This window comes from Rhinolophus sinicus, chromosome 13 (genome assembly GCF_057876585.1).
Source record: "Rhinolophus sinicus isolate RSI-liver-muscle chromosome 13, RSI-T2T, whole genome shotgun sequence".
NCBI classification, from domain to species: domain Eukaryota; kingdom Metazoa; phylum Chordata; class Mammalia; order Chiroptera; family Rhinolophidae; genus Rhinolophus; species Rhinolophus sinicus.
In genome coordinates this window covers 51,255,611-51,283,105 of record NC_142513.1, presented here as the reverse complement: position 1 = coordinate 51,283,105, position 27,495 = coordinate 51,255,611, and the positions used below count along the sequence as shown (strand labels likewise).

Sequence of the window (27,495 nt, the reverse complement as noted above, 5' to 3'; positions counted from 1 at the left end):
GGGCTGTCTGACTAAGGGTCTCCGTGGGCCCTTCATGACAACCACGGCTGAGAACAAACATGTCCTCACTCTGGTTTTCCCAGGCACCTCCAGGATCTGGGGCTTTGGGAAGAGCTGTCACCCCTGGTGAGGGAATAACACAGGGTCCCGGGGCTGCAGCTGTGGCTCCTACAAGACCACATTTTGATGAGTGAAGTGCAAACGAAGGAGTAAATCCCCACTGGGATTCACGCGCTGGAAGCAAAAGCGTTTATCCCAACAGTTTGCTACATTCTGTGGAAACCAAAACACGCTAGGAGAGGGGGAGGGAAGAGAAATAAATAACTTGATATTCAACCTCCACAACCAACTTGAGCCAACGGCAGGGGTGTGTGGCACATCCCCCAGGCAAGAGTGCACTTGTGTTCAGGGTGCTGTCACGTGAGAGGGGATCTCTAGGGACCAAGGTGCCTCTTCTTGGGGGACCCCACAGAGGCGCAGGGGCTTCTGGGACAGGCTCTGAAAGGGCCTCCAGCAGGTTTACCTCAGGGTATCTGAAGAGGGAGGTCTGTCCAGACATCCTTGAAAATCTCTCCCTTTGACAAATACCTCATCAAGTGTTTCCTGACTGCCTGTATGTGACGGCGTCATGCCAGCTGCAGAATTTGAAGTTGGGCAAGAGCAGCGCAGGCCTTGGAAAATGGCCTGGACAACAGCACCCCAGTAAAAAGACAGCAGGCAGGTGGAACAGTGAGCAGAGAGGTTCTCCACCAACCTCAGGGCCCGAGGGTGGGCCCTGGGGTCTCTAACAGAGAATAGCCTCAGGGACCTGCATCTAGATCTAGCCTCATGGGACAGCAGACAATGGAGACAGGAGATGGAGCTTGTGATGACGCCCCCGCTGCCCCCACACACACTTGTCTGGGTCGCCTGTCATAGCAGAGGGTCCCCTCACAGAACCATGCCCTCATTTTCACTTCTGTCACCCGCCAAATGTCCCTGGGCACCCAGGACCACAGTTAGCTCCTCGAGTGGGAGCATTTGCAAGCAGCACCATGCATGCCAAGGTGATGGAGCTTTCCGGTTACTTCTAAAGCCCTCTGAACCCGGTCTGTGGTGCCTGAGCAACAGAGAGCAGCACAGACCCATCCTCTAGCGCTACCCATTCTGGAAGCGTGTCCACCTAACGAGTCAATGCCTGCACCCCCACAGCTGCAACCTCCCACGCGTGCATGGGTGTGTGTGGACTTGTGTGTGGGTGTGTGCGAACATGACCCTTGGCAGACACCACGGGACGGTGTCCCTGTCGGCTGGCTGTGTGAGGTGGGTGCCCACGCCCCGACAGCAATGGACCCAAGTGAATTCTGAAAGCTTTCACCCATTCATTTTTCTCATCCCCTGCACTGCTTAGCATTTCCTTTTGTCAGTAATTTTACAAGGAACTTTGCTAGTCGATTCAACAGCTTTAAGACTCCTCTGTCTTTTCTCACTGTAAATGTTTTCCCTTCATTGGTGTGACAGAATGCCCGCCCTCTCCCCGGAGAAAATTGGGGGTTTCAGTGGGGGGAGGTAGGGAGGAGGTGTGATGTGTTTCACCTAAAACTATCTCCTCTCTGTGGGGAATGAGACAACTAAGGCTTCCACAGGCCAGATGTCCCCAACGGTGCTCTGAGAGGAGATTTCTGTGCTCTCTGAGGAGATCGAGGGCTACCTGGAAAAAGGAGCCCCCTTTTCACAGCCCAAAGTGTGGGCCTTGAGTCAGTCCTATTGAAATTAAATTTATCAGAGCCACTTCTGACAGGGCCATGAGGGGAGACGAAATCACGACGACAGCCAGGGCCAGGTGCAAAGGTGAGGTGGCAGGTGAGAGTGACCGCACACATTTTAATCCTGCCTGTGTCGTGGACTCCATCATATCCCCTTAACAGAAGCCCTCTCCCCCAGTGTGACTACATTTGGAGATGAGACATTTAAAGAGGTAACTAAAGTTAAATGAGGTCATACGTGTGAGGCTTGAATCCAATATGGCTGGTATCCTAATAAGAGGCTGAAGAGGCACCAGCAATGTCCTCCCACCCCGCCCCATGTATGCAGAGAACACAACTGAGGACACAGTGAGAAGGTGGCCGTCTACAAGGCAGGAAGAGAAGCCGCATCAGAAAACCGACCCTGACAGCACCTTGATCTTGAACTTCCCGTCTTGAGAACTGTGAAAAAATAAATGTCTGTTGTGTAAGCAACCGAGTCTGGGGTATTTGGTTATGGCTGCCTGAGCTGACTGATACACCCAGAGGGTAACCTGGGTACAAATGGAAGTGGCCTGTGTCCCCCTTGCTCACCTGGGTAACTGACAAGGCCAGTGGTCACCGGAACTTGCCGTCTTCGTGTGCAGCATGACACCAGAGCCACCCAACACGCCGTGAGGACAAGTTCACTTGCTCAGAACATAGTTTAACAGCCAGGATCTGATCTGGAAAGTTGTATGGGCACCCCGTGGAAACAGCAACCAAAATGCTTGACAGAGGAACTTGGGGAGTCAAAGAAGTATCGCTCGCTCTCTATAAAATCATACGCGTAAACACCTCAAGCGGCTGCGTGCAGAGGTGCAGAGGTGACATTCCTCAGTGGTCTGGCAACATGTCCCATGCGAGTTAGAGCTGGTGATCCCTGTGTGGGGAAACTAAAGCACCCGGGAGAGAAGTGGGACGCTGACACTGTGTCAAATGTAGACCCACGTCATTCAGAGCCTCTGGTGGCAGTAGAAACTCCTGCCTTGGAAACTCCTCATCCCTACAAAATGTTGTAGAAAGGCTTACAAACACAGCCTTTCAGGGAGGAGCCGGTTTCAAAAGGCTCTTGTAAAAGTAACCTATTCCTAGATCTGAAGGAGATCTGAGATCTCTTCACATCCCCAGAGAATTCCAAAGCATGTCAGGTCAAGGTGGCAGGGCCTCCTGAGAGGTGACCCGAGGGGCAGAGAACTTCTGGGTCTGTATGGGAACCTATAAGCCTCACCTGGTGGCACACAGTAGGCCCACAAAAATGTGTGTCAAACGAGTAAAAGGGAGCATGGCTACTGGCTTAGCTCAGTGAACCCCCCAAAAAGCAGAACCAACAGCAACAGGCATTATTCCAGGTTATATATCAAATGATCGCATTGTACACTTTAACTATCTTACAGTTTTGTCAATTATACCTCAGTAACATTGGAATAAAAACGGTTTGTCTTAAGAGCATTCAAGGTAGATGAAGTCACAGTGGTACTCATTAGTTAATTAGTGAAAGTGGTATTAATTAGTCATAGTGGTATTAATTACTCAAGGTCTGCTTTTATCTGTCTCACCAGACTTTAGCTGCATTACCTACATTTCTTTGACCATATGAGCTGCTTCTACAATTCACCTTTACTGAATTCCAAGGATCCTTGCGATGGAATGTTCTTGACACTTGCCTGAGACAACCTTGACAAATGGCTTCACCCCCTCCTCTCACACTAATAGCTCTGTTTGTACAGGAAGAATAAAGTACAAGGCCATGCGTAGAAATATTTGCCAAGTTAGCAAAGAAACAGAAAAGCTTTCTCAGAATAATTAAGAAACCACATTTCTTGCTAAATGCTTAGCCTAGCAAAGTCCTTCTCTTGGGGGTGAAATGTGGAATGTAAGTGAAAGCCGGGAGGGTCCGTAGCAGCACCAAGGGGACTTGTAACCTGTGCTTTGTTCTGGGCCCTCTGGAGTGGGCCCTGCGTGGGGGTGGGGTGGGGGTCGGGCCAGGCCCCAGGACTGCTCCACGTATCCGCTCCTGAGTACAAGCCCATAAACCGCCGCCCAGCAAGACACCACAGCACCTCAGCTAAAGCAGGAACCCCAACATGGGAGATGGCTGTCATTTGGACGCTGACTCAGCATTCACGACATTCAGCCCACGGTGACAAGCCCTCTCTCCTGAAGGCCCAGGGATGCGTGGGTGGGGCTCCGCCTCTGCTGACGGAACGCAAAAAATGACGATGTTGTGTTGTATTGAGAAACCAAACAAAAGCTAGCGTCTTAGAAAGAAATGTTGATGAGAACAGCAGCCTGCCGTCAGGTGGGCACCAAGCACACGGAGACGACAGAGCTGTGGCAGGAGAGCGGGCAGACGGGGAAGATGTCCTGCTTCTGGGAACTGTCCCCGGGGTGTGACAGAAAGTGGGTGGCATGCCTTTGGGTTGCGGTCTTGTCGCTGCTCCGTGCTTATGGATACAGCACATTCTCAATACACTGTGGCCTTAGCCCCTTCGAGTGGTAACAAACTACCACAGACTGGGTGGCTTCTCAGCAACAGAAACGTGCTGCTCACGGCTCTGGAAGCTGGACGTCTGAGATCAGGGCGCCAGCTGGGTTGGTAGGGGGCTCTCTTCTGGGTCATTCTTCTTGTTGGGTCTTCACAGGGCAGAAAGGGCCAGGAGGTCTCTGGGACACGAATCTCCATCATGAGGGTTCAGCACTCATGACATATTCAACTCCCTGAGGCCCCGCCACCTAATACCACCACCTGGGCGGGGGTGGGGGGGTTAGGAGATCAACAGATGAATTCTGGGAGCACATAAACACTCAGATCGTAGTCTCTACCTTGGATTTCAGGGTTACCCCAGACTACAGAAATCACGTGAATGTCAATGTCTACCTTGAAAATGTCAACAGCAAGGAAGAAACAAATGTTCATCTTTGAAGCAACTTCATACATTTCTTTTTTCTTTTTTTTTTTTTTTTTTAAATTTATTGGGGTGACAATTCCATGTCACATCTGGGCTGAGGATGGTCCCCAGGCTCTGTCCCCAGGACCGGGCTCTCATTCACGCTCAGGGTGGCCAGCCGTAGCCTCAGTGCACACAAAACAGGACTCGCTACTCCAAACTGAGTCTTCTCAAGTTTCCTGCCCATCCAAGTTCAAAAGCTCACAGACTTGGTCAACCTCTCCCTCCCTCCTTCTCCTGTCACCATCTCAGTCACCACCAAGCACTGCCACTTCCTGCTGCTCAGGGACGCTAGGACTTGGCCTTTCCTCTCTGGTCCCACGTCCAGAGCTCTGTCATCACTGTAAGCCCGGATTATTGTGCTCTGTCCCCAAGGGTCATCTCCCTCATTCCTCCCCCCTCCAATGAATCCTTAAAGTCCAGACTCAAAGGTCCCCTCTTCCATGAGTTCTTCCCGGATGCTCCCAGGACACACTCCCTCCCTATAGGTGCCCAGAGCCCGTCCCGGTACCCATATTGCAGCATGAGCCCTGCCTCCGTCATGGTCCAGACCTTGGAATAAGCTTTATGTCTGTATAGGCACCAAGCGTCTGAGCCAGCACTCATGCCAGTTCAACCGACACGGCACAGTGTAGGTTCAATGTCCTCAATAAGTTCCCAAATAAATGAATACATACCAGCCCTGCCAACTTAATCATGAAACACCAGCCTCTGCTGCTTAAGAAACTGACTGGACCAGGGAGGAATAAATAGTGATACGATAGCATGTATCAAACACCATGCGTGTACCAGACCCTGGGCTACAGATGTCCATGCGTGATCTCATGTTATGTTTACAATCACCTTGTGAGGGAAATACTATTATTATCCCCATAGTACTGATGAGGAAATGAAGACCCAAAGAAGTCCACAGAACTGGCCCAAGGTCAAACAGTGAGTGATGGACCGGGAGTCGAGCTCAGGTCTTGGACCAGAGACCTGGCCCTAACCTTACGCCAGTGGCTGCAAACAGGTGGCCACAAAAATGTGGACTGCAGCCCATGTTCTGTTTGGACCACTTAGTATATAAATAAAAATATCAGTAAGTTACCAACAATGAAAACATAGGAGAGTTTCCATAAAATCCAGACTTCTGGACTCTTGCGAAAATATCAAGAGAGCCAGAAAATGATAGGCTAGTCAGTAAATGGTACTGGGACAAGAGATGACCCACACAGAAACAAACGAATTAAATTCCCCACCTCAAACGTACACACAAAAATAAACTCAAACTATGTTAAATATACAAGTGTGAAAACAAAACTTTCAATCTGTCAGGAGAAAACGTAGGGGAAGAAGAAAGCGTAGGGGGCTGCCATGATAATATCAGAATAGTAAAAAAAAATTTTTTTTTCAATTAAGATTTAAATAAGACCTAAAAAGCTGAAATCATAAAGGAAAGGACTTGGCTATCTAGTGAAATGCCCACTGAAAACGTCTATGTGACAAAAGGCATCAACAGAGCTAAAGACAAAGTACAGATGTAGTGAAGGTATTTTCAATTCCTACGACCAAACAAAGGTTTGAAAGACACTCCATCTCACTGGTAGTCAGAGAAACGCAAAATAAAATCACTGGCCGATAGCAGCTCACGCACAGCATGCTGACCAAACCGCGTGAGGCTATCGGGATGAAGGACCCTTAGTAGCTGTTAATGAGAGTATCAGCTGATAGAAAGGCCATTTTAGGGAGCAGTTTGGCTCCGTCGGAAGAGTGGAAAGGCATGCAGTCATGAGAAGTGGTTATACCCTGGGGAGAGCCACACTGCACTTCTGCACTGGTGCCCCCCCACACACACCTGGCCCTGTGGACAGGACCGTCTGCAGCCGGAGACGCACACAATCTCACGCTAACACACATATGTGCATAAACATGTGCATGCAGTGTCCGCACATATGCACACCTGCAGGTGTGAACACACACAACTGCCATCCTATGAAGAGATGCTATTTTTGTCTTCATTTACACGAGGAAACAGACACCTAGAGGGAAAGTGATTTGTACAGGTTCATGCTGCAACCAAGAAGGAGAACCTTTGGTACCGGCAGTCTGGCCGTGCAGCCCGCTAGCCACTGCTGAGATACGGTGGTCTCTGCCTCAGGGAACGGAAGGCAGGCACAGGAGGCAGACACACAGCCGGGTCCATGCATAACGCATTCCAGAGGCAACACGTGAAGGCTGCCAACGATTCCTTCGTTCCAAGTCCAGGGAGTTTTCTGGTAAAACATAAACTAAAAAGACTGCAACCCAGGTGTTTTTAACCCTTGAAACTGTGCAAAATTTGCTATGGATGTGTGTGTGTGTGTGTGTGTGTGTGTGTTTCTTTGCAAGAAGGGTTATAGGTTTCCTCAAATTTCCAAAGGGGGTGTGTGTCCATAAACCTCAGAAAAGTTCAAAAACACGAAACGCAGGAATCCCAGAATATAAGCAAGGACATTCCCTAGGCAAAAATCCTCTCTGGACAGCCAAGTCAGACCAAAGGATCCTGGGAAAATTATCCTTCAGCCCTCGGGGATTAGCCAAGCATTCCTCAGAAGGTGATAACCAACAACGTTTCATAGAATGTGCCAGATCTCAACTAACTGACTCATGGAATAAACGAGAAGGGTCTAACGGCCATCATTCACTGACAAGGCTACTTAAATGAGCAGCCACGGTAATGCCAAGTGGGGTCAGTGGGCTTTGTCCCTTAGGTGCATTCACTTTGTTGAGAAAGCCCCTTGAATGAAGTATTCAATTGGACACTGTTGTAAAGAATGTAAAAAAGGAAGGAAGGAAGGGAAGGGAAGGGAAGGGAAGGGAAGGGAAGGGAAGGGAAGGGAAGGGAAGGGAAGGGAAGGGAAGGGAAGGGAAGGGAAGGGAAGGGAAGGGAAGGGAAGGGAAGGGAAGGGAAGGGAAGGGAAGGGAAGGGAAGGGAAGGAAAGGAAAGGAAAGGAAAGGAAAGGAAAGGAAAGGAAAGGAAAGGAAAGGAAAACAGCTGAGGGATATGCACAGCACATATTTTTATATATATATGATTTACAAATATATAATCCTGAATGCTAATGTGTGTGTGTGTGTGACTCTGTTCTGAATATTTCTAAAAACCAAATTTGTTTTGGGTTAAGGAGAGTAAAAACAAGATATAAAAAGCCTCTTGTTGATTTTGCTCTCCACTTGAATGTTACTGACAAACTGCCATTATTGTTCAGAAACTTGATGGCAGCGTCCATTCTGTCAGCTTCAAGCCTAAGGTCAAAGGAGCGTTTCCTGCTTCACCCTGTCCACGGCACCCCCCCCACACCAGTGCCTATTGGCAACGGAAGAGAGCAGAGCTCAGTTTTCCCATAAATAGTTCTCAATCTCGGTCTAATGGAAACCACCCAATCAAACTTAGAGACAAGGCCGGGAGTATGCTCTAAACAGGCACCGGCCTTCAAGACTATCTTCCGAGAGAGAGTATGGAATTGTGTACGCATTTTTTTCAGCCATTTCTTAACTGCACCACCATCCTGACCACCATCCACTCTTCCGGGTGCTGGGAACCACGGAATGTTCTTGATTCCCCTGCTCAGCCCACCACCCACATAGCATGCTGAAACTGTTTCTTCATGGCACCTGTATGACCTCCCTTAACCAGCCCCTGCAATTCCAAGTACGCGACGGACTTCCTCTGAGATGGGCCTTGATTATCACTATTAGAACAGTGACAGGAGAAGTGGGGGTTTGCTGTGACATTGACCCATGACAAGTTGATGACTGCCCTGCAAAAAGACAATTCGCTCTCAGAGGAATAGAACTACCCCATTCCACTCTATTGTCCCATGGACCTTTTGCATCTCAGGTCAGAACCCTGAAATAAACGTTAATTCCCACCCTTTCAATGTAAGATCTTCCATTCGAAAATACAGTAACCCAAGAATGTGGACTCTTTCCTGAGCGCTGTACTGTGCCGGGCAGGCTCTGGTGACAGCCAAAGGTGGCCCCCACAGTGGCATTTTGAATGCAGAGGCAACAGTAACTCAGACAGACTGGAGCACGCGGGATCGGACCAGATGGGGTGGGGGTGGGGGTGCAAAGGTCCCAACACAAGACGGTGACACGGAGGGATTAGCTGCTTGTGATATGAAGTGACTATTTTCCTGGACTCTTTTTTAGATTTCATGTCTGGATCTTGTCTGGAACATCTACCAGATGGATTCAGGCCCAAATATCTGGCATTCCTTCTCTAAGGCCAGCCCCGTGACTGTCCCAGTGACACGGCAGTAGGAATCTAACTTCTAGCCTTGACTTCAGGTTACGAATGACTCTTCTCCTCCGTCATCTGAGCTCCTCTGGCACAGGTAACTCCACAGGGAGTCCTGTGGAGCCAGCAGAGAACTTGAAGGACTCTAAGAGACCCTTGCCGGTCACCGCTGCCCTTGGTTGAGCAGCTGCCCCTCCAGCTCAGAGCTGGAGACACTTTTGGCTGATCTGGGGTGAGTGACCAAGGCAGCAGAGGTCCTTCCCCGGGTATAAAGGACACTCCCTCCCCTGGGGGGCTCTATAGCTGAGGGTGAATGGACCTCCCTGAAAGAAGCGTCCAGTGTATTTCCATTCTCCTGCACAAAGACACGTGTGCCACTGGCAGGATGGCCAGTGAACCCCGTGACACCCTACTCCCCCGAAGATCCGTCTCAAACTCAGAGTTATTAACTCATGGATTAAGGGCGTTGCCAGACTCGCTCCACAAGAACCAGGATTGTGCTCATTCAAGCCGAGCTGACTCAGAAGCCACCGTTCCCGTGCACACTTGGTTCCCTTGGCCATTCGTGGGGATGTAAACCATGGTAGGTGCCTTCTTGGGCCAGCAGATTCTGAGGGGGTGAGGCGGGCAGGCTCTGAACTCTGGTTTGTGTCAGAACCCCACTCGGCCCCTTACCACTTGGGTGATTACAGCAATTACATAATCTCTCCAGGCCTCTTTCCCCATTTGTAAGATGAGATAAATACTTAGCTCACGGGGTTAAGTGAATAATGCAAGCAAAGCACTTTTCACATTGTAAACACTGAACAAATATTATCTATCACTGAAATTATTTTGACCAAGTCCAAAAAAGAAAAAAGTTTAACAAAAAGTATTTGTTAAGCAAAAACTCTGCCAAGAAGCTTATAACAATTTCACAATTATCGGCAGCTTTCATTGCCAGCGGAAAGATGTGCTGAGTCTCTAAATGCCTTCATCAATGTGACACGTGGAACGCGAAAGCAGGAGAGGAATCCACGGGGGGCTCGGAAAGCACTTTTTCAGTGGTCTCAGGGGTCACTGCCTTCAGATGTGCTGGGCAGCAAAAGCCATCAAAAGTCATCAAAATGCCCTTAAAATGTCGGGAACCACTGTACCTTCTCACTCCTGCCCGGGTCTTCCTCACCTGACCCAATTTCAAACTGGATTTTGGACTGAGTCCCTTCAAAGATATGTGCAAGGAACTCCCTTTTCAGATGCTGTTCCCTGCCCCGAAATCTACTGCTGTCCCCAAGGCACCTGGATGCCTCACCCAGATGCCTCCGGAGTACAGCTCTGCTGGGTCCTGGGCCACCAGGCACGCCTGGTAACTCCCATGCCAAAGGGAAACAGACCCCCTCACAAAACATTCTCAAGTTTAGAAATAAGTGAATTCATAAAAACTGAATAAAGATCTTTACTAAGAGTAACTCCATAAGACACACTGAATGCACCCCTTGTGACGTCATCGTCTTCTGGTCACTCTCTGAGGTCATGCTGCCTTCTTGCTCTAGACCGCCTATGTATTTGATCAAATACAATTCCAATAACGAATAAAATTAGTTTCCTGAGGCAGAAAAGGCTATTTTTAAGAGGAAGAGTTGATGTTAGATTTATGACTGGACAAGGGGACGTGTCCTGGAAGCGGAGGTTATATTTCAGAAACAGCTTTCTGAAAAAGAAATGAGATGCCTTATATTCCACTGGAGAAAATAGCTGCCTGGGTTTTCCCACCAAATTGTCATCCAGGCCAAGAGCATTCAAGGGGGAAAAGAATAGTTTTTTCAATGATTGGTGCTGGGCCAACTGGAATTTAGACCCCGCCTCATATCACACATAAAAATTAACTCCAAGTAGATCACAGACCTAAGTGCATGAGCTAAAACAATTGAACCCTTAGAAGAAAACACAGACGTCAATCTTTGTGGCCTTGGGTTAGGCAACGATGTCTTAGGCATGACAGCAAAAGTACTGATGATAAGAGAAGCTTGATAAGCTGGACTTCCTCAAAGTTAAAAACGTATATGCTTCGATGTATACCACGAGGAAAGTGGAAAGACCACCCCCGTGCTGGGAGGAGATACTTGAAAATTATTTGTCTGATAAGGGACTTGTATCTAGAACATATAAAGCGTTCTTAGAACTCAATCATAAAAGGAGAATAACCCAATTTGAAAAGGGGCAAAGGCTCTGAAAAGACATTTCTTCAAGGAAGACATACAACTGGCCAACAGGCCTAAGAAAGATGGTCAAGAGAAATGCAAACCAACTCCACAATAGACTCCTAGTCCACGCTCAGCAAAATGACTGGAACTCGTTTACTTAACCAGGAGTACTAAACTGAAAAAGTGATGAACTGCGAAAGTGTGGCTTTGAACACGCTCCAGCGTGCACAACAGATTTGTGTCACCGTCAGACTGCTGCACCTGCTGCCCCAGGGTCCGACGGACCCCAAGGAAAATGGGGAACATTTAGCAGCCTCAGGGTCTACCGGGTCCTCCCATGTCTTTTTATTTTCTTTTCCTTCAACTCAAGGAAATTCCCAAAAGTCTAAGAGATAAGAGAAGACTGTGCAGGCCCCATCAGCCACAGCAGAAGCATACGCTTTTCCTTTTTTCCTTCCTCTTTCCCTTCCTCCCTCCTTTCTTTCTTTTGTTTTTCTCCCAGCTACTATTCATGGCGAAAACATTCAAACACAGAAAAGTTGAAAGAACAGTTATACGAGCAGCCCTCTTGCTTGCACTAGAGCCCATAGCTGAGAACAGTTTTTCCTGGTTGCTTTACCTAGCCTGGTATTCTCTGAGATGTAATTCACATACCACAAAGTTCACTCTTTGACCATGCAGTGGTTTTTGGTATATTTGCAAAGCTGTGCAACCACCTCCATCGTCTAACTCCAGAACATTTTCACCACGCCAACAAGAATCTCTGTGCTCACTGGAAGTCACCCGTCACCCTGTACTTCCCCCAGAAATCTACTCAGTGTCTCTGATGTCCCTGTTTAGACATTTCATCTAAATGGAATCACACAATATGGGGCCTTATACACCTGGCTTCTTTCACTTTGCATAATATTTTCAAGATTCACTCACGCTGTCACCTGTATTCGTACTGTTCATTGCGGAATAATATCCCATGGGATGCACACACCTCAATCTGGGTATTACGGAGGTAGTTCTGCTCTTGCGCTATTTGTGAATAATGCCGCTGTGTACATTCCCGTGCACGTTTTTGTGTTTGCCATTCTCTTGGGTACACAGCCAGGACTGGAACTACAGGCTCCCACAGTAACTCTGGTGAATTTGTTGAGCATAACCTTCTTCAGTTCCAAATTAATTCCGCCAAGGCGATGGGCAATTGCGTGCGTTTTTCTTAAAATAGTGGCCTACAAGATGTTTACAAGTCTTCTCAATTAAAGTAACACAAACAGCTTCTTGATACATGTCAGCAAAACTATGCTGACAATGGTTTCTGCCCACGGAAGCCAATAAACTCTAGCCAGGTTTTCACAACAGTGACACAAGTTTGTCTAATTGCCTGAAGAAATTTGAATCCTGGATAAAGTGTGTTGTGTGTGTGTGTGTGTGTGTGTGTGTGTGTGTGTGTGTGTGTTTGTGTTTTCAAGGAGGAAAAAATAGAGAACACTTGCCTATAGCAATCAATCGGTCACATAAGATGATAATCTACCATTATTTGTACAAACTCTGCGTGAATACAGTCATTCTGAATGGTCAGCCATTATAAAATTTTCTTTTACATTTTTATTGCCCTTTAGGGCTAAGAGAACCATTGCCCTGAGATAACGGACATTCCAATGGACTTACATCTACCCGTTTAATATAACAGATTAATTTTCACGGGTTCTAAAACCAGTCATACACCGGGCCAGTTGGAACTATTTGCTGAAGACCCTGCACATGTTTAAACCTCTGTGTCGTTCTCAGGGGATCGCAAGTCCTCCTAGAAGTTGTTCCCAATAGAGGTGGAGACAGTGTCTCAGGAATTCCGCCTACTTCTAAGGACCTCGGCTTCTCCTAGCAGAGCCTGGAATAATACCCCACTGTTTATTTCTGGGCTCAGGGCTGGCCTGGCCTAGAGACTCCTTCAGCCCACAAGCTGGCTCCTTTCCGGTGACTCGGGGTCTCCCAGAAGCACAGTGCAGGGGCCATCTGTGTGCCCTGGAGACGGGAATGGCCCCACCGCACAGGGACCCAGACTGTGACCTGGTCAGCCAAGTGGGTATATGCTTGCCCCAAACTGTCCTATTAAACTAAACTGTGCTCAGCCTTCCGAGTGCTTTGATGGCAGTCTGTCCTCACCACTGCCATCGATCCAACAATTTGCACTCCGACCGTTTCCTTATAGCTACTGCTACCCATCCACACAGAACAATGTAGACTGTGGTACAAACACTGAAATAGATGCTGGGAAGGAAGCAGAGGGCCAGGGAACCACCAAGGAGGTGCCATTTTGTGCAGACAACTCTCTGCTTAAGTCTGGGCGTCCGTCCGGCTTTGGATCACTCTTAATCCCGCGTTGGCGGACAAAGCCAGGTGCGCCTGCCAGCTCACTTGGATCAAAGGGAACGTGGCACGTTTGAACAGAAAGGTGTGATAAGAACAAGTGTGGCTTTGTTCTGCTGGATCTGCCACAGGAGGAGGCAAGGCTGACAGGCCCCTGGCTGAACCGGGACAGTGGGGGGCTTGGGTCCACCCACTCCTGACCACGGCCATCCCAGGGCACAACCATCCAGGGCATAAGCCATAGAGGGCAGTGTTTCTCCGCCTGGGGAATGCTGGGAAATAATAGGTTACAATGATGGAGGGGTCACCCCGGGCAGAGGCCAGGGGTGCCCAAGGCTCTGCTGCACAACGAGAAACCATTCTGCCCACGATGCCAATGTGACTGCCATTAAGAAATGGCCCTTTCAGGACAAGAGTCACAAACTCAAAAGCCAGCATAGATGAGGCAGGTATCCGAAGGGGCACCCTTATAACGGGCTTTTGAATTGTGTTCTTTTGATACAGATATGCTTTGTTGGCATTTTAATCACAAAGGGATGCTTCCTGTGATTTAATTCTACAAAGAAATACACTCTTTCCCATTCCCCGCCCCCCCGCCCCCCAGGAAACATTCAGCCTTCTTACCCTATGTTTCCTGTTCCCACTTGTCATAAAGAGACAGGTAGAGGGATATCTGGGTTTCCTTTTAACGGCCCCTGAAGGAACGCGACAGCACACATTTTGAGGATGAATGACACTTGTCACTGAACATCAGGTAACAGCGACGGGGAGTATGATGGGGACGGTGACAAACTGGAAACTGCTGAAAGGGGGCAGCTCTGCTTAGTCCCTGCCATACAGGGACGGGGGCCTCGAGGCGCCAGACCGATTCCGAAACGCCAAAGAGTCGGGGCAGGGGAAAGCACGGGTGTGTGTGTGTGTGTGTGTGTGTGAATATTGGACAACTAGTAAGAGAAAACTAAACAAACATGTCTGAGGCCAGATACAGCCCCCAGGTAACAGGTTGTTCTCCTGTACGGGGTAAAGGACCACATGTCACAGTGTTGCCACCTGTGCTGGTCCTGAGCTGCTCTAATCGAGCCCATGGCTGGATCCATCCCCCCACCCTTTCCAAGACGTGAGGAACAGGGCAGAGGAGGCAGGCGCCCAGCCCCAAACGGGGAGACCCACAGAACTGCAGTGAGTTCTGTCCCAGGGATCCATGTGGACACGACACCTACACTGGCCCACTTGGCAAATGCACCGCACACACATGTGAGTGTCCACGGGGGTGAGCACAGCGGGGGGAGCATAGCGCAGCTACGAGGGGGAGGTTTTCACAGGCGGCCATTTTCTCCCCATGAGCCATTTGTGACTTCTGCCTCAGAGGCTGAGAAGGGTGAAAGAACTGGTTGAGATGCATTATGGTCACTGTGTCACACATTACTCAATCATCCCCAATTCCAAGGAGGGGACTCAAAGGGATTTGAGAGAGAAAACACTTGCCATTGTGAAAAGGCAAAACATTCTTCTTTGTGACAAGGTCCCCGCTCTTCACCCCAAGTGCAAAGGCCGGAAAAGGGCATTGCTTTCCCGGGGTCCATGCTGATGTGCCTTCACCTTCTCCGCGCCTGACATTTGTCGAGGCAGCCACAGAAGGACACAGAAAGCTCTTTGTTCAGCACTGGCTGCCTTGGGCACTGACATTCCACGGAGAGGGCCTCCCTTCAGTTCTAGAGAGAGCCCCGGGGTGCAACCCTAGGGTGCAACCCCAGGTTTGGGGGGAACAGCAAAGGAAGCTGTGAAAATGGGCAGGCAACTTCAAGAGTCCCACAGAGGTGATCACCAAAGTTCCGCTGGGACCCAGGAGCGCCCAGAATACCGGTCCCAGGTGGGGGTGAGGCTACCAGACAGCCTGGTTGGAGCCCCGCCATCCCTCTTACTTCCTTGTGGGGAAAACCCAGCTCCAACTTCACGACCATGGGAACATATCCCTCGGGGCCTGAGGTCCACAAGAAATCGGTTTTCTTCCACGTGCAGCACCACACACAGCCATTGTTGCTCCACTTTGGAGACATCTAATCATCTTGGCAAAAGCCTTCAGAGGGATGAAGATTTTAAACAGGGGCCTGAAAAAAAAATCTTTTTTTTTTTTTTTTTTTTAATGAACTGGGAAAGAATATTCTACTCAAGTATGAGCGGTGTCAGCCCAGCAGGGAGGTTCAAGGACAGAGGAAGACTGGCTCCTTGGAGTTACATCTCCAAAGACAAGTAGAAATCAAAGAAAAGAGGGAGCCAGGGCCTTTTGGGCCTGAATCCCAGAAACTCAAAACATGGAAACAGGTATAGTTTGAGGGACCGCAACACCACTGGAAGTACACACGTGTACCACTTATTTTCAGGCGAAGAGAAAACTTTCAGTGTAACTGAACCGGTGGTGCGAAGAAATGCACAGGGCAGAGGGCAAGCCCAGCGGAAATGGGACTTGGAACAAGCCCTGTAACCTCACTGGGCACCACCTGCGAGAGAGCAAAGAGCAGACAACTCCCACCACAAGATGATTCTGGAAAGGTGGGTGAGGGGTGGATGGTAAAAGGTCTCCGAGGATAGTCTAAGTTGGGATTTCACGCTGTGGGCGTGAGGAAAGCAGGGGCGAGTTTTGTGCCAGGGAGTGACGCAGGTACATTTAAATACGAGGAGATAGTGAGCGTGGTATGTTGCTGGGCTTGGCCTCACAGTGTCTGGCACAGAGCTGGTACCAAGAAGCACAGCTCACCCCCGAGCAACACGTGTTTGAACTGTGCGGGTCCACTCATACGCAGAGTTTTTTTGAATAAACATACAGTCGGCCCACCTTATCCCATATCCCTGGGTTTTGCATCCATGAATTCAACCCACCATGGATCGAAAACAGTCTTTTTGGCCCGAGGTTGGGAATGGTGGATGCGGAGGGCCCTCTGTACGTATCACCTGATTTTATGTAAGGGACTTGAGCACCCTTGGATTTTGGTACCCACGGGGGTCCTGGACCCGATGCCCGCAGATACAGAAGGACACCTGTAGTGACGTGTTTGGGGACTCAAAAGTCATACACAGATTTTCGAGTGCAAAGCGGGTGGGCAATGGCCCTGAGCCTTGCATCACTCAGGCCCCAACCGCACAAGGTCACGTCGCCTGAAACTGTCAACAGTAAACAGTTTTGACCTATAAACATTTCACGTGACTCAACCTAATATTTTGATTTGATGTAATTGAGTGACAAATATGTGTTGTCTATCATTTCAAAGTACACCGAAATGAGGTACTAGGTAGATTGTTCAGAAAGGAAGGAGCTGACCGGCCATCTCCCCACCCCCTGACACCGCAGGTCACATTGCTCTTCCCATCGCTTTGGGCCCATCTGAGTGTTAATGAGCCCCAACTGCTGCCTCAGCCAAACCTCTCTTGGAAAATCTAGACCCATGTATCCTGCCTCCTTGACACACTCCCAGCTGGATTTCTCACCGTCTCAAACCAAACCTGAGCCTCCGTCACAGCTCCATATCAACGCATTTTCACCTCGATCAAAATAATGTGTCTGCGAAGCTGGGAGCCGTGCGAGTTGCTAGCTGGCAAACAACGTAGCTATGCTTCAGTCTCCCACCTGCCATCTACCCTCCGCTCATGCCAGGAAGCCCCGCTGGCCCCTCTCCATCCCTCCCCACTCACCTTCAGTTCATTCCTAAGCCAGGTGGATCTGGAGAGCTCAGGTCCACCCTCTTTTCTTTATCGCCCCAACATATAAATTAGGATGCATTTGGCTGCAAGTAATAGAAAACCTGGCTTCATCATCGAGGCAACAGCCATTGCACGAAGCAGAGATCTGGAGGTGGGTAGTTCTTGGCTGATTAGGTAGCCTGGTGAGGGCACAGAGCTGGGTGCAAAGTCTTCGTCTGCCGGCCTCTCCTCATGGTCCCAAGGCGGCTGCTGCAGCTCCAGCACTTCCCTCACACAGCAGCTTCCTGGGGGAGTCTTTCTCTGGAGCTCCCAGCAGGCTTTCCCTGAGGTTTACCTGGCCTAATGTGGCTCCTCTGCCAGGGAGGCTGGACAAGGGGTTATCTGGCAAAGGGAAATGAACTGCCATGACTGGTGTATCACCTCAGGATGGGCACAGGAGAGGCATGGAAGGGGGTGGGACATGGCTGTTAGGACAGAGCCAGCAGGGCCTGCCACTCTCACCATCATCTTAGCACAGCTTCCTTTCCTGACCACTCCACCTTCTGCTTTAAAAGTAAATCAGGTCATGGCATCTGTCTGAGGCTCTTTAACTAGCCAACTTGTGGAATAAAACCCACAAGCACAACAGGGTCCCTAGGGTCACCCGTGCTATGGCCCTGCCTCCGCTTCTGCCTTACTGGTCACCATTTGTCTTCTTTTTGTCCCTCAAATGCAGCCAGCTTCTTCCTGCCTGGAAGGGGCCATCGCCTCGCCTACTGGGGAAAGGTTTCTTTCCCCAAACCTTTCAGGGCCCACTCCTTCTCACGCCTCAGGTCTCAGCCATCACGTGACTTCTCAGGACCTCCCTGTGTGCCCACTCTCTAGCACCCTGAACTTGGCCTTCAAGGACTGGAGCACGATGCTTGCAGCCCTACCCAGGAGCATGCCCATTTCTTTTGTCTGCATCCTCGATGAGACTGCAAGCGTTCCAAAGGTACAAATGCGACCTGGTTTACGTAGCACTGTAACCACGGCACTGCGCTCACAGCAGGTGCCAATGAACAGTATTGAATTCATGATGGATTCGTTGGTGAGTAAAGGAACCGGTCCCGGAAAAATGGACTGGCCCAGGGGACGAGAAAGGCTCATGGGTGATGGTGGATGGGGTGCTTTCTTCAGGGTCCAGGACATTGGCTCGGCTGAAGTGAGAGATGAGAAGCCACCGGACAAGTAAGACAGGCAAAGGTGTGGCACGTGGAACACCAGGCCTGATGTTCTAGAACCTCCCTCACCACTCTGTATGCGTGCAGACCTCAGCTACAGGAAGGCACTCCTAGGAAGTTGGGGGACTGGTCTGCCCGGGGGCCGCGGAAGGAGGCGGCATGCTCACGAGCCCGTGGCTCCCCTCTTGCCTGCCTGGAGGAGGACGGGGCCCCAATGTGGGCGGCACCCCCACAGCACTGCCTACCCCTGCGAGGGAGCCCTCACCCTCCAGAGCCCTGTCCATGATGGCTGCAGCGGGAGAAGCTAGAGATTCCTGGTGAGATCCGACGGGGTGAAGTGGGTAATTCCTAGGTGAAACGTTCAGTGACATTCAGGACTCCTCCCCCAAGCAGCCTTATCAGCAGGAGCTGTGACGCCACTGGCTCCCAGCTTGGGAGGGGAAGATGGCTATTATATCTCCGCCCTGAAGACCCTAACTCAGGTTCACCATTTAATCGGCAGCTGATGGGACCTGACGTAGTTTTAAGTCCCGTGCAGCCCGACAGCTTCACAACAGGACCTGAGAGACCATTCCAGGCCGTCACCACCTGTGTCTCCTTCAGTGCCTCCGCCCACCCCTACCCAATGTCGACCCAGCAGGTGGGCGGGGGCCATGTTTCCCAGCCCCACTGTTTCATTGTCGGCCCTGCTCCTCTGACCTGAAATGTGAGTCCTGTTGCTCTTTCCTTTGCAAACCCTGCCTGATGAACACGTCCCTACTGATGTCTGGTCTGCAGCAATCACTCTCATCTCAGTGGCTTTCACTCTCTGACACGTGTGGCCCGGCCCATTAACCAGGATCCTCGACGGAGCACCGCAGTGATGCTGGCCCCTGTCCCCTGCACTCCAGCCTGAACAGTCCACTACATGTTGACTACACAGAACCACACGATGTCCCCGAGGCAGCCCCTCACAGGCCACACGTGCCACTGAAGCTGCCGGCTCCCCATCGCCCCAGCAGAGCCTCGGAAAACCAAGCACAAAGCTCCCTCCACTGGGGCAAATGCAAAGCCTTCCGCTGAAAAGCAGAGGGGAAACGCAAGGCAAACTGACGTAAAGTGGTGACACACTGACCTCCAGGGAGCAGGCACACACAGGGCAAGGACAAACGGCTCGCGAGGGCCACCTACCCTCAAGTAACCAATGTCCCCTCAAGTAACCAACGCAGTGAAAACGTGACCGCGCTGGCCTCCCTCACCTGACGACGGCGGACAGGCTGGCAGGTGCATCCACTGGTGTCAAGGGCTTCAACTCACTGCTCCCACGCCCCCACCATCCAGCCCATGCTGAAGTTCTAGAAGCTTCCTGATCAAGCCTGCACGAGCATAACCAAAGTTAGGCATGTAGGAGACCAGAGAGCATTCCCTGAGAAAACCTAAACACTGTTTGAGGAGAGCAGAAACGTATCAGCGATGGCTACCCTCCCCGGTCTCTACCTTCCGAGGCCTGATCTCTACGTTCTCCCAAGCCCGTCAGCTGAGAGGCCAGGGCTAATGGTCAGCTAACCCACAGCATAGTCTTGTGTGTACTCGTTCCAGATGGTGGTGCAGAGTTGGAGGGAAAGCAGTCTATGCCAGGGACACACATGAGTGAATTGCAAACCCACCAGCAGGAGGGACCTGAAGTCCAGCAATCCAATGGTTCAAGGGGAAACCAGGACGTGGAGGAGGCTGGCTCCATCTCAGAATGGTCTGAACACAACAGCAGCACGCTGGCGCAAACGCTCCTGAGAGACAGAGGGTCTGGCCCCTTCCTGAGGTCCATCTCAGGCCTGGCCCCTGGGCTAGCACGGGCGACACTGACATTTCACATTCACATTCTGTTTAGCCATTGGGCAACAGCTTAGCAAGCACTGGATTTAATAGAAGGTTTTTATTGTTACATAAAGGTGCCTCACAGGTAACAATAATACTTGGTAGAAAGATGATTACAAAAAAATTAAAACACACACACACACACACACACACACACACACACACACAAACACGGGAACATATCTCAGCAGAAACAAGGCCCACTGTTTCAGCCATCACCTCCAGACACAGGTGTTCTGCCTCTGCCTGGTGACCCAGGTAGGAGGCCATCACTCTGTCTCCCAGCCACGAGGGGAGAGAATGGTCTCTGGTGGGGGAAGGAGGGGTTGGCAAGGTAAGTATTGGAAGGCGGCCACCCTTCCCTCCCAGCGCCGAGAATTCTGCTGGCACCAAAAGGGATTTCACAGTTGGAAACCCTTCCCATCAGAGCACAGATGCCGAGCCCACACATCCTAGGGGAGAAAGAATCCAAAGCAGTCTTCAAGATAAATACTTCCATCGGGGTAATTTAGCTTGCTTTGTAGCTAGGGATGGCGTGCCTCATTATTTCCAGCACTGTGTTATGTGCGGGCCCAGGTTGCTTTAAATGCTGAACTCATGCCACGTATCAAAGACAGTAAAACCCCAAAGGCACAACTACTTACCATCAGATAATCCAATGAAAAGTTTAATTTAGGCTTCAGCGTAATGGCTCCTGGCAATGAACCCTACATCTAACTCTCTGGTAATTCTCATTTTGTTAAAGACATTTCCCAGCGTGCTTTGGCTTCTTACTTCATCCACCAGCCACTGGAAGTGCGCAGACGGTGATCTCCTTATAGGAAAGGCCGCCACTTCTGGTCCCCTGGCCTGGCAGGGATGGGACAAGAGGAGCCTGTCGTGATTGACAGCAGACCTTGCTCCCTTCTCCGTGGACCATCTGCAATCAAACTAGAGTTTTCTAAGTATCTCACCAGCTGACCTCCTAGTCGGGATTAAAAGGCCTTCCCCACAGCGGAGGTCACATGATGAGTGATTTCCCAGCATACCCAGGGCTTTTCACAGGGCAGGAGGTATTGAGGTCCCTTGCTTGGTTGGTCAGATGTCGGCTTTGCCTGAACTTGCTAAACCTCATCCAAAAGGGTCTTCGAGTGTCTGCTGTTTTCTTCTGAGCTTTGGATATACATTTTCTGGCCTTAGATTCACCCGTGGTTGTATTATGTAATCTGACAGTCATCCCCAGGAGATTTGAATGATGTGTAGTAATGCCTCATCATTTTTCCTCTCGTGAGCCCAAATTTGGGCTGAGCACAGACACAGAAAAACCGTTTGGCATCAGTCTCCTTTCTTAATCTTCATATCTAGTTCCTGAACCTTCCTTTACTTACAAACATTACTTACTCTGTGACTTCACAGATTAACAGAAATGAATCAAGGGGGCCTTCCTCCACTCGGACTGTCTTAAGAGTGAAGATTTGTTTTCCCTCAACTGAAGTAATGAAGACATTTACGCTCAGAATACAATAGGCAGGAAAATCGGATTGGGCTGGGGACCCCTGGCCAGAATGCAGTTCCAAATTTCACGACACATCACAGAAGATAAAACTTTCCTCAACAGAGGAAAGCTTTTCCTCAACGTAGCCCCCTAAACTGGCATGGGCAGCCAGTCTCTCCAGGTGAGACCCGTCTGCAGGGCAGTCAAGATGGGAGGCTCGGATTCTCCTCTGCAGCCCCTTCCCCGCCCCCAACCTGAATCATTCCCCAAAGGCAGAGGTGACATCCAACTTCTGGATGTGGACACATCCATGGGCTTTGGCAGCCTGGGGGAGATGGAAATAGAGCCAAATCAAGTCATGCAGACAGGTTACACGTGCCCCCCAATAAGCCTGCTTTCCTCTGAATCAAAAACACGCTGGTGGGCCACAGATGCCCCACATGCCGTACCCCTCCCTCCCTGTTTCAGGAAACCTGTGCAGCTCTGGAGGGCGACATCGGACAGGGTCGGACTCAGAGCCACCAGAACTGGGTCCTTCCTCTCTCTGCGTACCTCAACAAGTCACCTGCCCCCTCCCAGCGATGCGGGAGAACACGGATTGCGTCTTCAGTGCCTGCCGGACCCCATGCCCAGGCTTCATCTCATGTCCTCAGAGCAGTTCTATGCACAGACCCTGTTGGTTCCCATTTTAAAATCTACGTGTGAGGCAGTGTCGAACCATTCAATTGCCTGAGGTCTCACAGTAGGAGAGCCACTTCCAGTGTCACCCGGCTGGAGGAACGCCATTCTTCATCTCCAAGCCCACGGCCTAACACTGCTTCTTAAAAGTGGAGCATCTGCCTATTCAATAAATAGGGGTTGAAGCAGAAACTCCTTCACCTATTGCACAGATAGAATGGAGTTGCCTCTAAAAGGGTGGCCACCATTTTTTAAGACGGCAAGCTGGAGTCATAAATGGAACCGAAAACTCCCTAGCCGGGGGCCCCCATCTCTCCAAACACCACTACTCGTGTACTCATCCCACAGATGTGTTTTTGCTGATTCATTCAGTTGTACAACAAACATTCATCAAGATTCGATCACGTGCTAGTGCTGGGATGACAGCGGGGGGACATGGAGACCAAGACGTGCCTTCCCAGGGTTGGCGTTCGTGCTGCAGAGGCTGACAGCTCCCAGATCAACACGGAACATTGGGTAGTGATGACTGAGCAGGAAATGGGAGACTGCGTCTGCCTCTCTGAGAAGTTGCTATTTGCACAGAGACCTAAAGGACAGGACAGAGTGAGCCAAAGAGAGGTCATGGGGAGAGCATGCCAGGCCCAGTGACAGCCAAGTGCGAAGCCCTGACATGGGCACAAGCTTAGCAAAGGAGGGACAAGGTGGAGGCCAGCAGGCTGGCCTCAGGGAGCGAGGGGAGGAGCACCAGGGGTGAGGTCAGTAAGACGGCTGGGGCCACATGCTCTAGGGGCCGCAGATCTGTGCATTTGATCTGAAGCCATTGGAGGATTCGGAGCAAGAAGCTCACGTGATCTGATTTATGTTGTAAAAGTCACGTAAGAATGAGCTGCCCAGGAGGTCACAAGACCAGGAGACCCAGCAGCTGAGGATGACAGAGGCCTGGACTAGAGGGGGAATGGCAGGTGTGGTTAAAAGAGGTCTGGATAAGAATATACGGCTGACCCCTGAACAACACAGGGCTGACCAGCATGGGTCCATTCAGACAAGAATTGTTTTCATAAGCACACTCACGGTCGGTCCTTGGTATTTTCAACCCCCAGCTGGGAATCCGCAGACGTGGAAGGCTGACTGTATGCATGGTTCTGTGTAATTTTCTATCCGGGACTTGACCATCCATGGATTTCTGTATGTGTGGGGGGTCCTGGAACCAATCTCCTGAGGCCAAATATTATCCTCAGACTTTTGACTGCACGAGGGGGGTCAGCCCCCTGGTGTTCAAAGGTCAACTGCATCGTGAAGGCAGAGCGGGTAGGAATTGCTGGTGGAGTAGAAGTATCAGGCACCTTCCGGAACAAAGACCACGCAACGTCTGGTCAACTTCTAGCAGCAGCTAATAAAAATCACAGTCACCATTTTCCATGGCCGGCAGGCACTATGCAAACGCTTTACACTTATTTGTTCGCGTACTGAATCCTGACACCACCGCCGGGCACGCAGCAGTCTGATTGTGATCCACGACAGAGGAGGTGAAGGTAACAAGCCCAAGGTCACAGCCAGGTACCGAGCAGAGCTCCGTGATCTGACTGCTCGGCACCCCAGCCATCACCCCTATAACCTCGACTCCCTCCGACCTTCACTGGCAGGCTATGCAGATCTGGGTGTGGAAGAAGAGGGACTTCTTGGCCCAACACTTATGGATTACTTTTTCCAAGAGGAAGACCTCTTGGGGTTTCCACACAATCCCAAAAGTTACGTTTCTCTTGGCAATTGGAGCGCTATGGCAGAGGAAATGCTGCAACCAGCCCACGAGGCCGGCCCCAGGGGCTCCTGCTGTTCCCTCGCCTATCTCTCTGGGAACCCTTCCATTTAATCAGCGGCACAGCCAAGGTGGAAAGAAGCAGGCCATCCCGCTGTCCCTCCACGGCCCATGTGCAGCTGTTTGGGCCTGTTTGATTTTGTAACCATGGGGGACAGGAGACAATAGAAAATAGATGAATATTATGAAACCACACAAGAGAAAAGCAGTAGGAACTTGGAGACGGAAGCATTAAGCGGAATTGGTTCCCCCCCTAAAAAAAAAGACACCCTCCCTAAAAAAAACTACTAACCACTTGCATGGAATAAAACCCTGGAATATCGTGGGAAAAGGGAAAGGAGCCAAGTACTGCACAAATAGCACTTTTCAGCAATGTGAGAAGTGGAAGGTCCAAACAGCCCCACGGTGAGATGGGGACGTCAGAAGATGCTCGGAGGAAAAACAGAATTCAGGGCTAGTCTCCTCCATCAGCTGAAATACTGCACATAATCACAGTTAATGGCAGAGATGGAAGTTATACGGTCAGAAGACAATAAAAGCCAGTTCTACCTCATATGAAAGAAAGCCATGTAATCAGGTGCATGTTGTTCAAAAACACTGGCGTTTCTTTATCTCCATGCATGCATACATGTATTTATTCATTCATTCATTCATTGATTCATTCATTCATTCTCATTGATTGATTGATTGATTGATTCATTCAATCAACAGTGGTGATTGAGCCTTCCAAGCCCTATGCCAGGCGCAGAACGACATGACACACAGGTTAAAGATACAGCTCTGCTCCGTGTACTGCACGGTCCAGGGAACATGAGGGGTCCATGCCTCCACAGGCGCCAGCTCGGGGAGCAGGACGAGCATGGAGCTCCCCCCAGATGAAAGGGGGGTGGCCATCAAAGCTGACTTGCGAACACTGGGAAGGAGCAACCACTCCTCCAGATGGCACACATCATGGCAGCCCTGTCAATGGACAGATCAACAGAAACTGGTCTTTCTTCTACACTCCAACCAGGCTTAGACGTGTGTCAGTGTCAGCTGTCCTTCTCTGGAGACCTATGTCACATTACATTTGTCTGGTCATTCTGTTATGGAGACAGTCCCTGAATACAAAGCTCTGATTGGTTGGTTGGTTTTTGACACGCAGCTCTCAGATTTGGTTAGATGGTTGATGAAATGTGACATATAAAAGGCTCATTGGTAAAGGCTAAAATGTGACATACATGTCAGCTACCATCACATGAGATTTTGAAGGGTCTCATAAGTCACCTAGTCCAAAGTGATCATTCTGTACATGATGAGGATTTAACCAAAGTCACGGGCTTGAATGTGACAGAGCCAAAGTGAAGGGTCAAGACTACACACCAATAAAACACCATGGGAAGCTCAGGTTTTTAACATTTCAATTCCATAAGAATATGTATTTTTCAGCCCTACACTGCGTTCCTATAATTCTAAGCATGTTAGATTCAGAAGTTGGCTTTCGGCGGTACAATATTTCGACGTCTTGGGGAATCAAGGTGTGTGCTATAGCAGATAAAACCAGACACCCTCTAGGTATTCCTTCTATTAACCAAGCATTCTATTTCTCCATTCAAACAATGGCTCCAGTGTGAAACCTATGAGACGTCAAGAGCAAGCCCGATGTCACTGGGGAGAGAAGAGACGGCACTGTGGGCAGAAGGAGAAGGTGGAGGAAGGAGACGAGGGAGGAGAAGAAAATGTGTTTTTCCAGCACTAAGTGGGGGTGGCATCGTTGCTGTGTGACCAGAAAGCCTGGGGCCAAGGCTGGTGGCGGAGACCCGTCTCACAACCAGTCACATGTCACCTAAGTCACTTGGTAATGGTCATCCGTGCGCATGAGAATAAACTAACAATCACCTAGCTCAGCGAGGTCCCCTCTCCTGCACTGGTGACCAAGCAGCTCAGAACCAAGTGTACCCCAACTAGTCACGCTGGGGCAGCCTAGTGGCTCCTCTCTGGGTGTAACCTTTCACATCTTCCTTATTAACCCTCTGTCGACATGCCTTCTGCCATACGCAACCTCAAAATGTTGCAGGGAAAAAAACCAAGTGGAATAAAGTCAAAGAATCAATTTGCAAGAAAAGAGGCAACACCAAAAGGCAGCAATTATCATAAGTTTAAAGAGTCCCCTAAATTTTTATTCTAACGCTAAACTTACCAACGGTGTCACATGGTTCATCTTTGTGGACACAGAAATCTGTCCTAAAAAGAAAAAACAAAAACAGAAAACAGTCAGGTGGATACGTAATACCCCCAAGAATGGGAGAATGAAACACTAGCAATTAATCTTGGTTCGTTGTCCAGCCCATAGCAGTGTTACTGCTTACTTGTCACAGGTTACAATAAAGAGTAACGACTAGGGGTGTGTGCCACGAGTAACCCACCCACATTTCCAACTACAAGCTCCAGTTACCCCACGAGACCTTCCTTTTATAGCTAAACTATTCCATACGCAACACTCAGTTGCTGGAAGGACTTCTTCCAACAGCTGAAAACGTTTTGGAAGAAGATGTTTGCCAAGTCATGTAGCAGAGACAATTATTAGTCAATATCATCAAATCTAGATGACTTCCCAAGCTGCTCGCCTCGGTTTTAGGTGCTGGGAGGACCATGTATCACTTATGTGAGAAGACAACCCCAAAGTCATTTCTAAAACATTATATCCTCCCCAGGACCCCCAGGTGTATAGCTGTGAACAGATGAGCGATCAGAGATACTAAAAATGTGGTCCAGCCCCCGTTCTGCAGATACATGGGGCTCAGCCACTCGTGTGTGAAATGAGGGGTCTGGGCCCGTCTTTTCCCAGCGTTCCTTCCATGTGTTCCCCCAGTCAGCAGCTGAGCAGAGGACTGTCGGGGGCAGTGCCCTGCCTGGGACTGGGTGAGAAGTGCCCAGCTCATCTTCTCAGGGGCATCTGTGAGGGGCCAGCCGAAATCTGCAATTCCCTGAACACACTTAAGCACAGCTTCAGGTTTACAAGGTGTGATCTGAAGCCACCACTTGTCATTTTTCAAAAAAATCTTCTGGGCTGGAAGATGGGGCCAGCCTGACAAGATTAGTAACCCCACGCAAAGTTGTGAAAGAAAGTGGCAGGTCCTGGTTGGGCCATATCTCATCTTCCCTCCGGTGCTAATACCTTCCCCTGTTGGGTAACACCTTCTCCTTTCTGACAGTCATTCACTGACTCCCCTGGGGCTGGGGAAGATTCCACCCACCCACTCACACCCACAGATTC

The 27,495-nt window shown here is 50.0% G+C and overlaps 1 protein-coding gene across 5 annotated transcripts in view; it reads right to left on the bottom strand.

Moving 5' to 3' along the window:
• ADAMTS17 (ADAM metallopeptidase with thrombospondin type 1 motif 17) overlaps positions 1 to 27,495 on the bottom strand; it is a 255,794-nt gene that overhangs the window by 157,532 nt on the left and 70,767 nt on the right. For all 5 annotated transcript variants that reach the window (XR_016018253.1, XM_074317647.2, XM_088789326.1 and 2 more), the window contains exon 7: positions 26,419 to 26,462. Coding sequence is in view for 4 of the 5 variants with exons in the window: in XM_074317647.2 (XP_074173748.2) it covers positions 26,419 to 26,462 (44 nt within the window). In the remaining variant the exon portion in view is untranslated. The remainder of the gene's footprint in view (positions 1 to 26,418; positions 26,463 to 27,495) is intronic.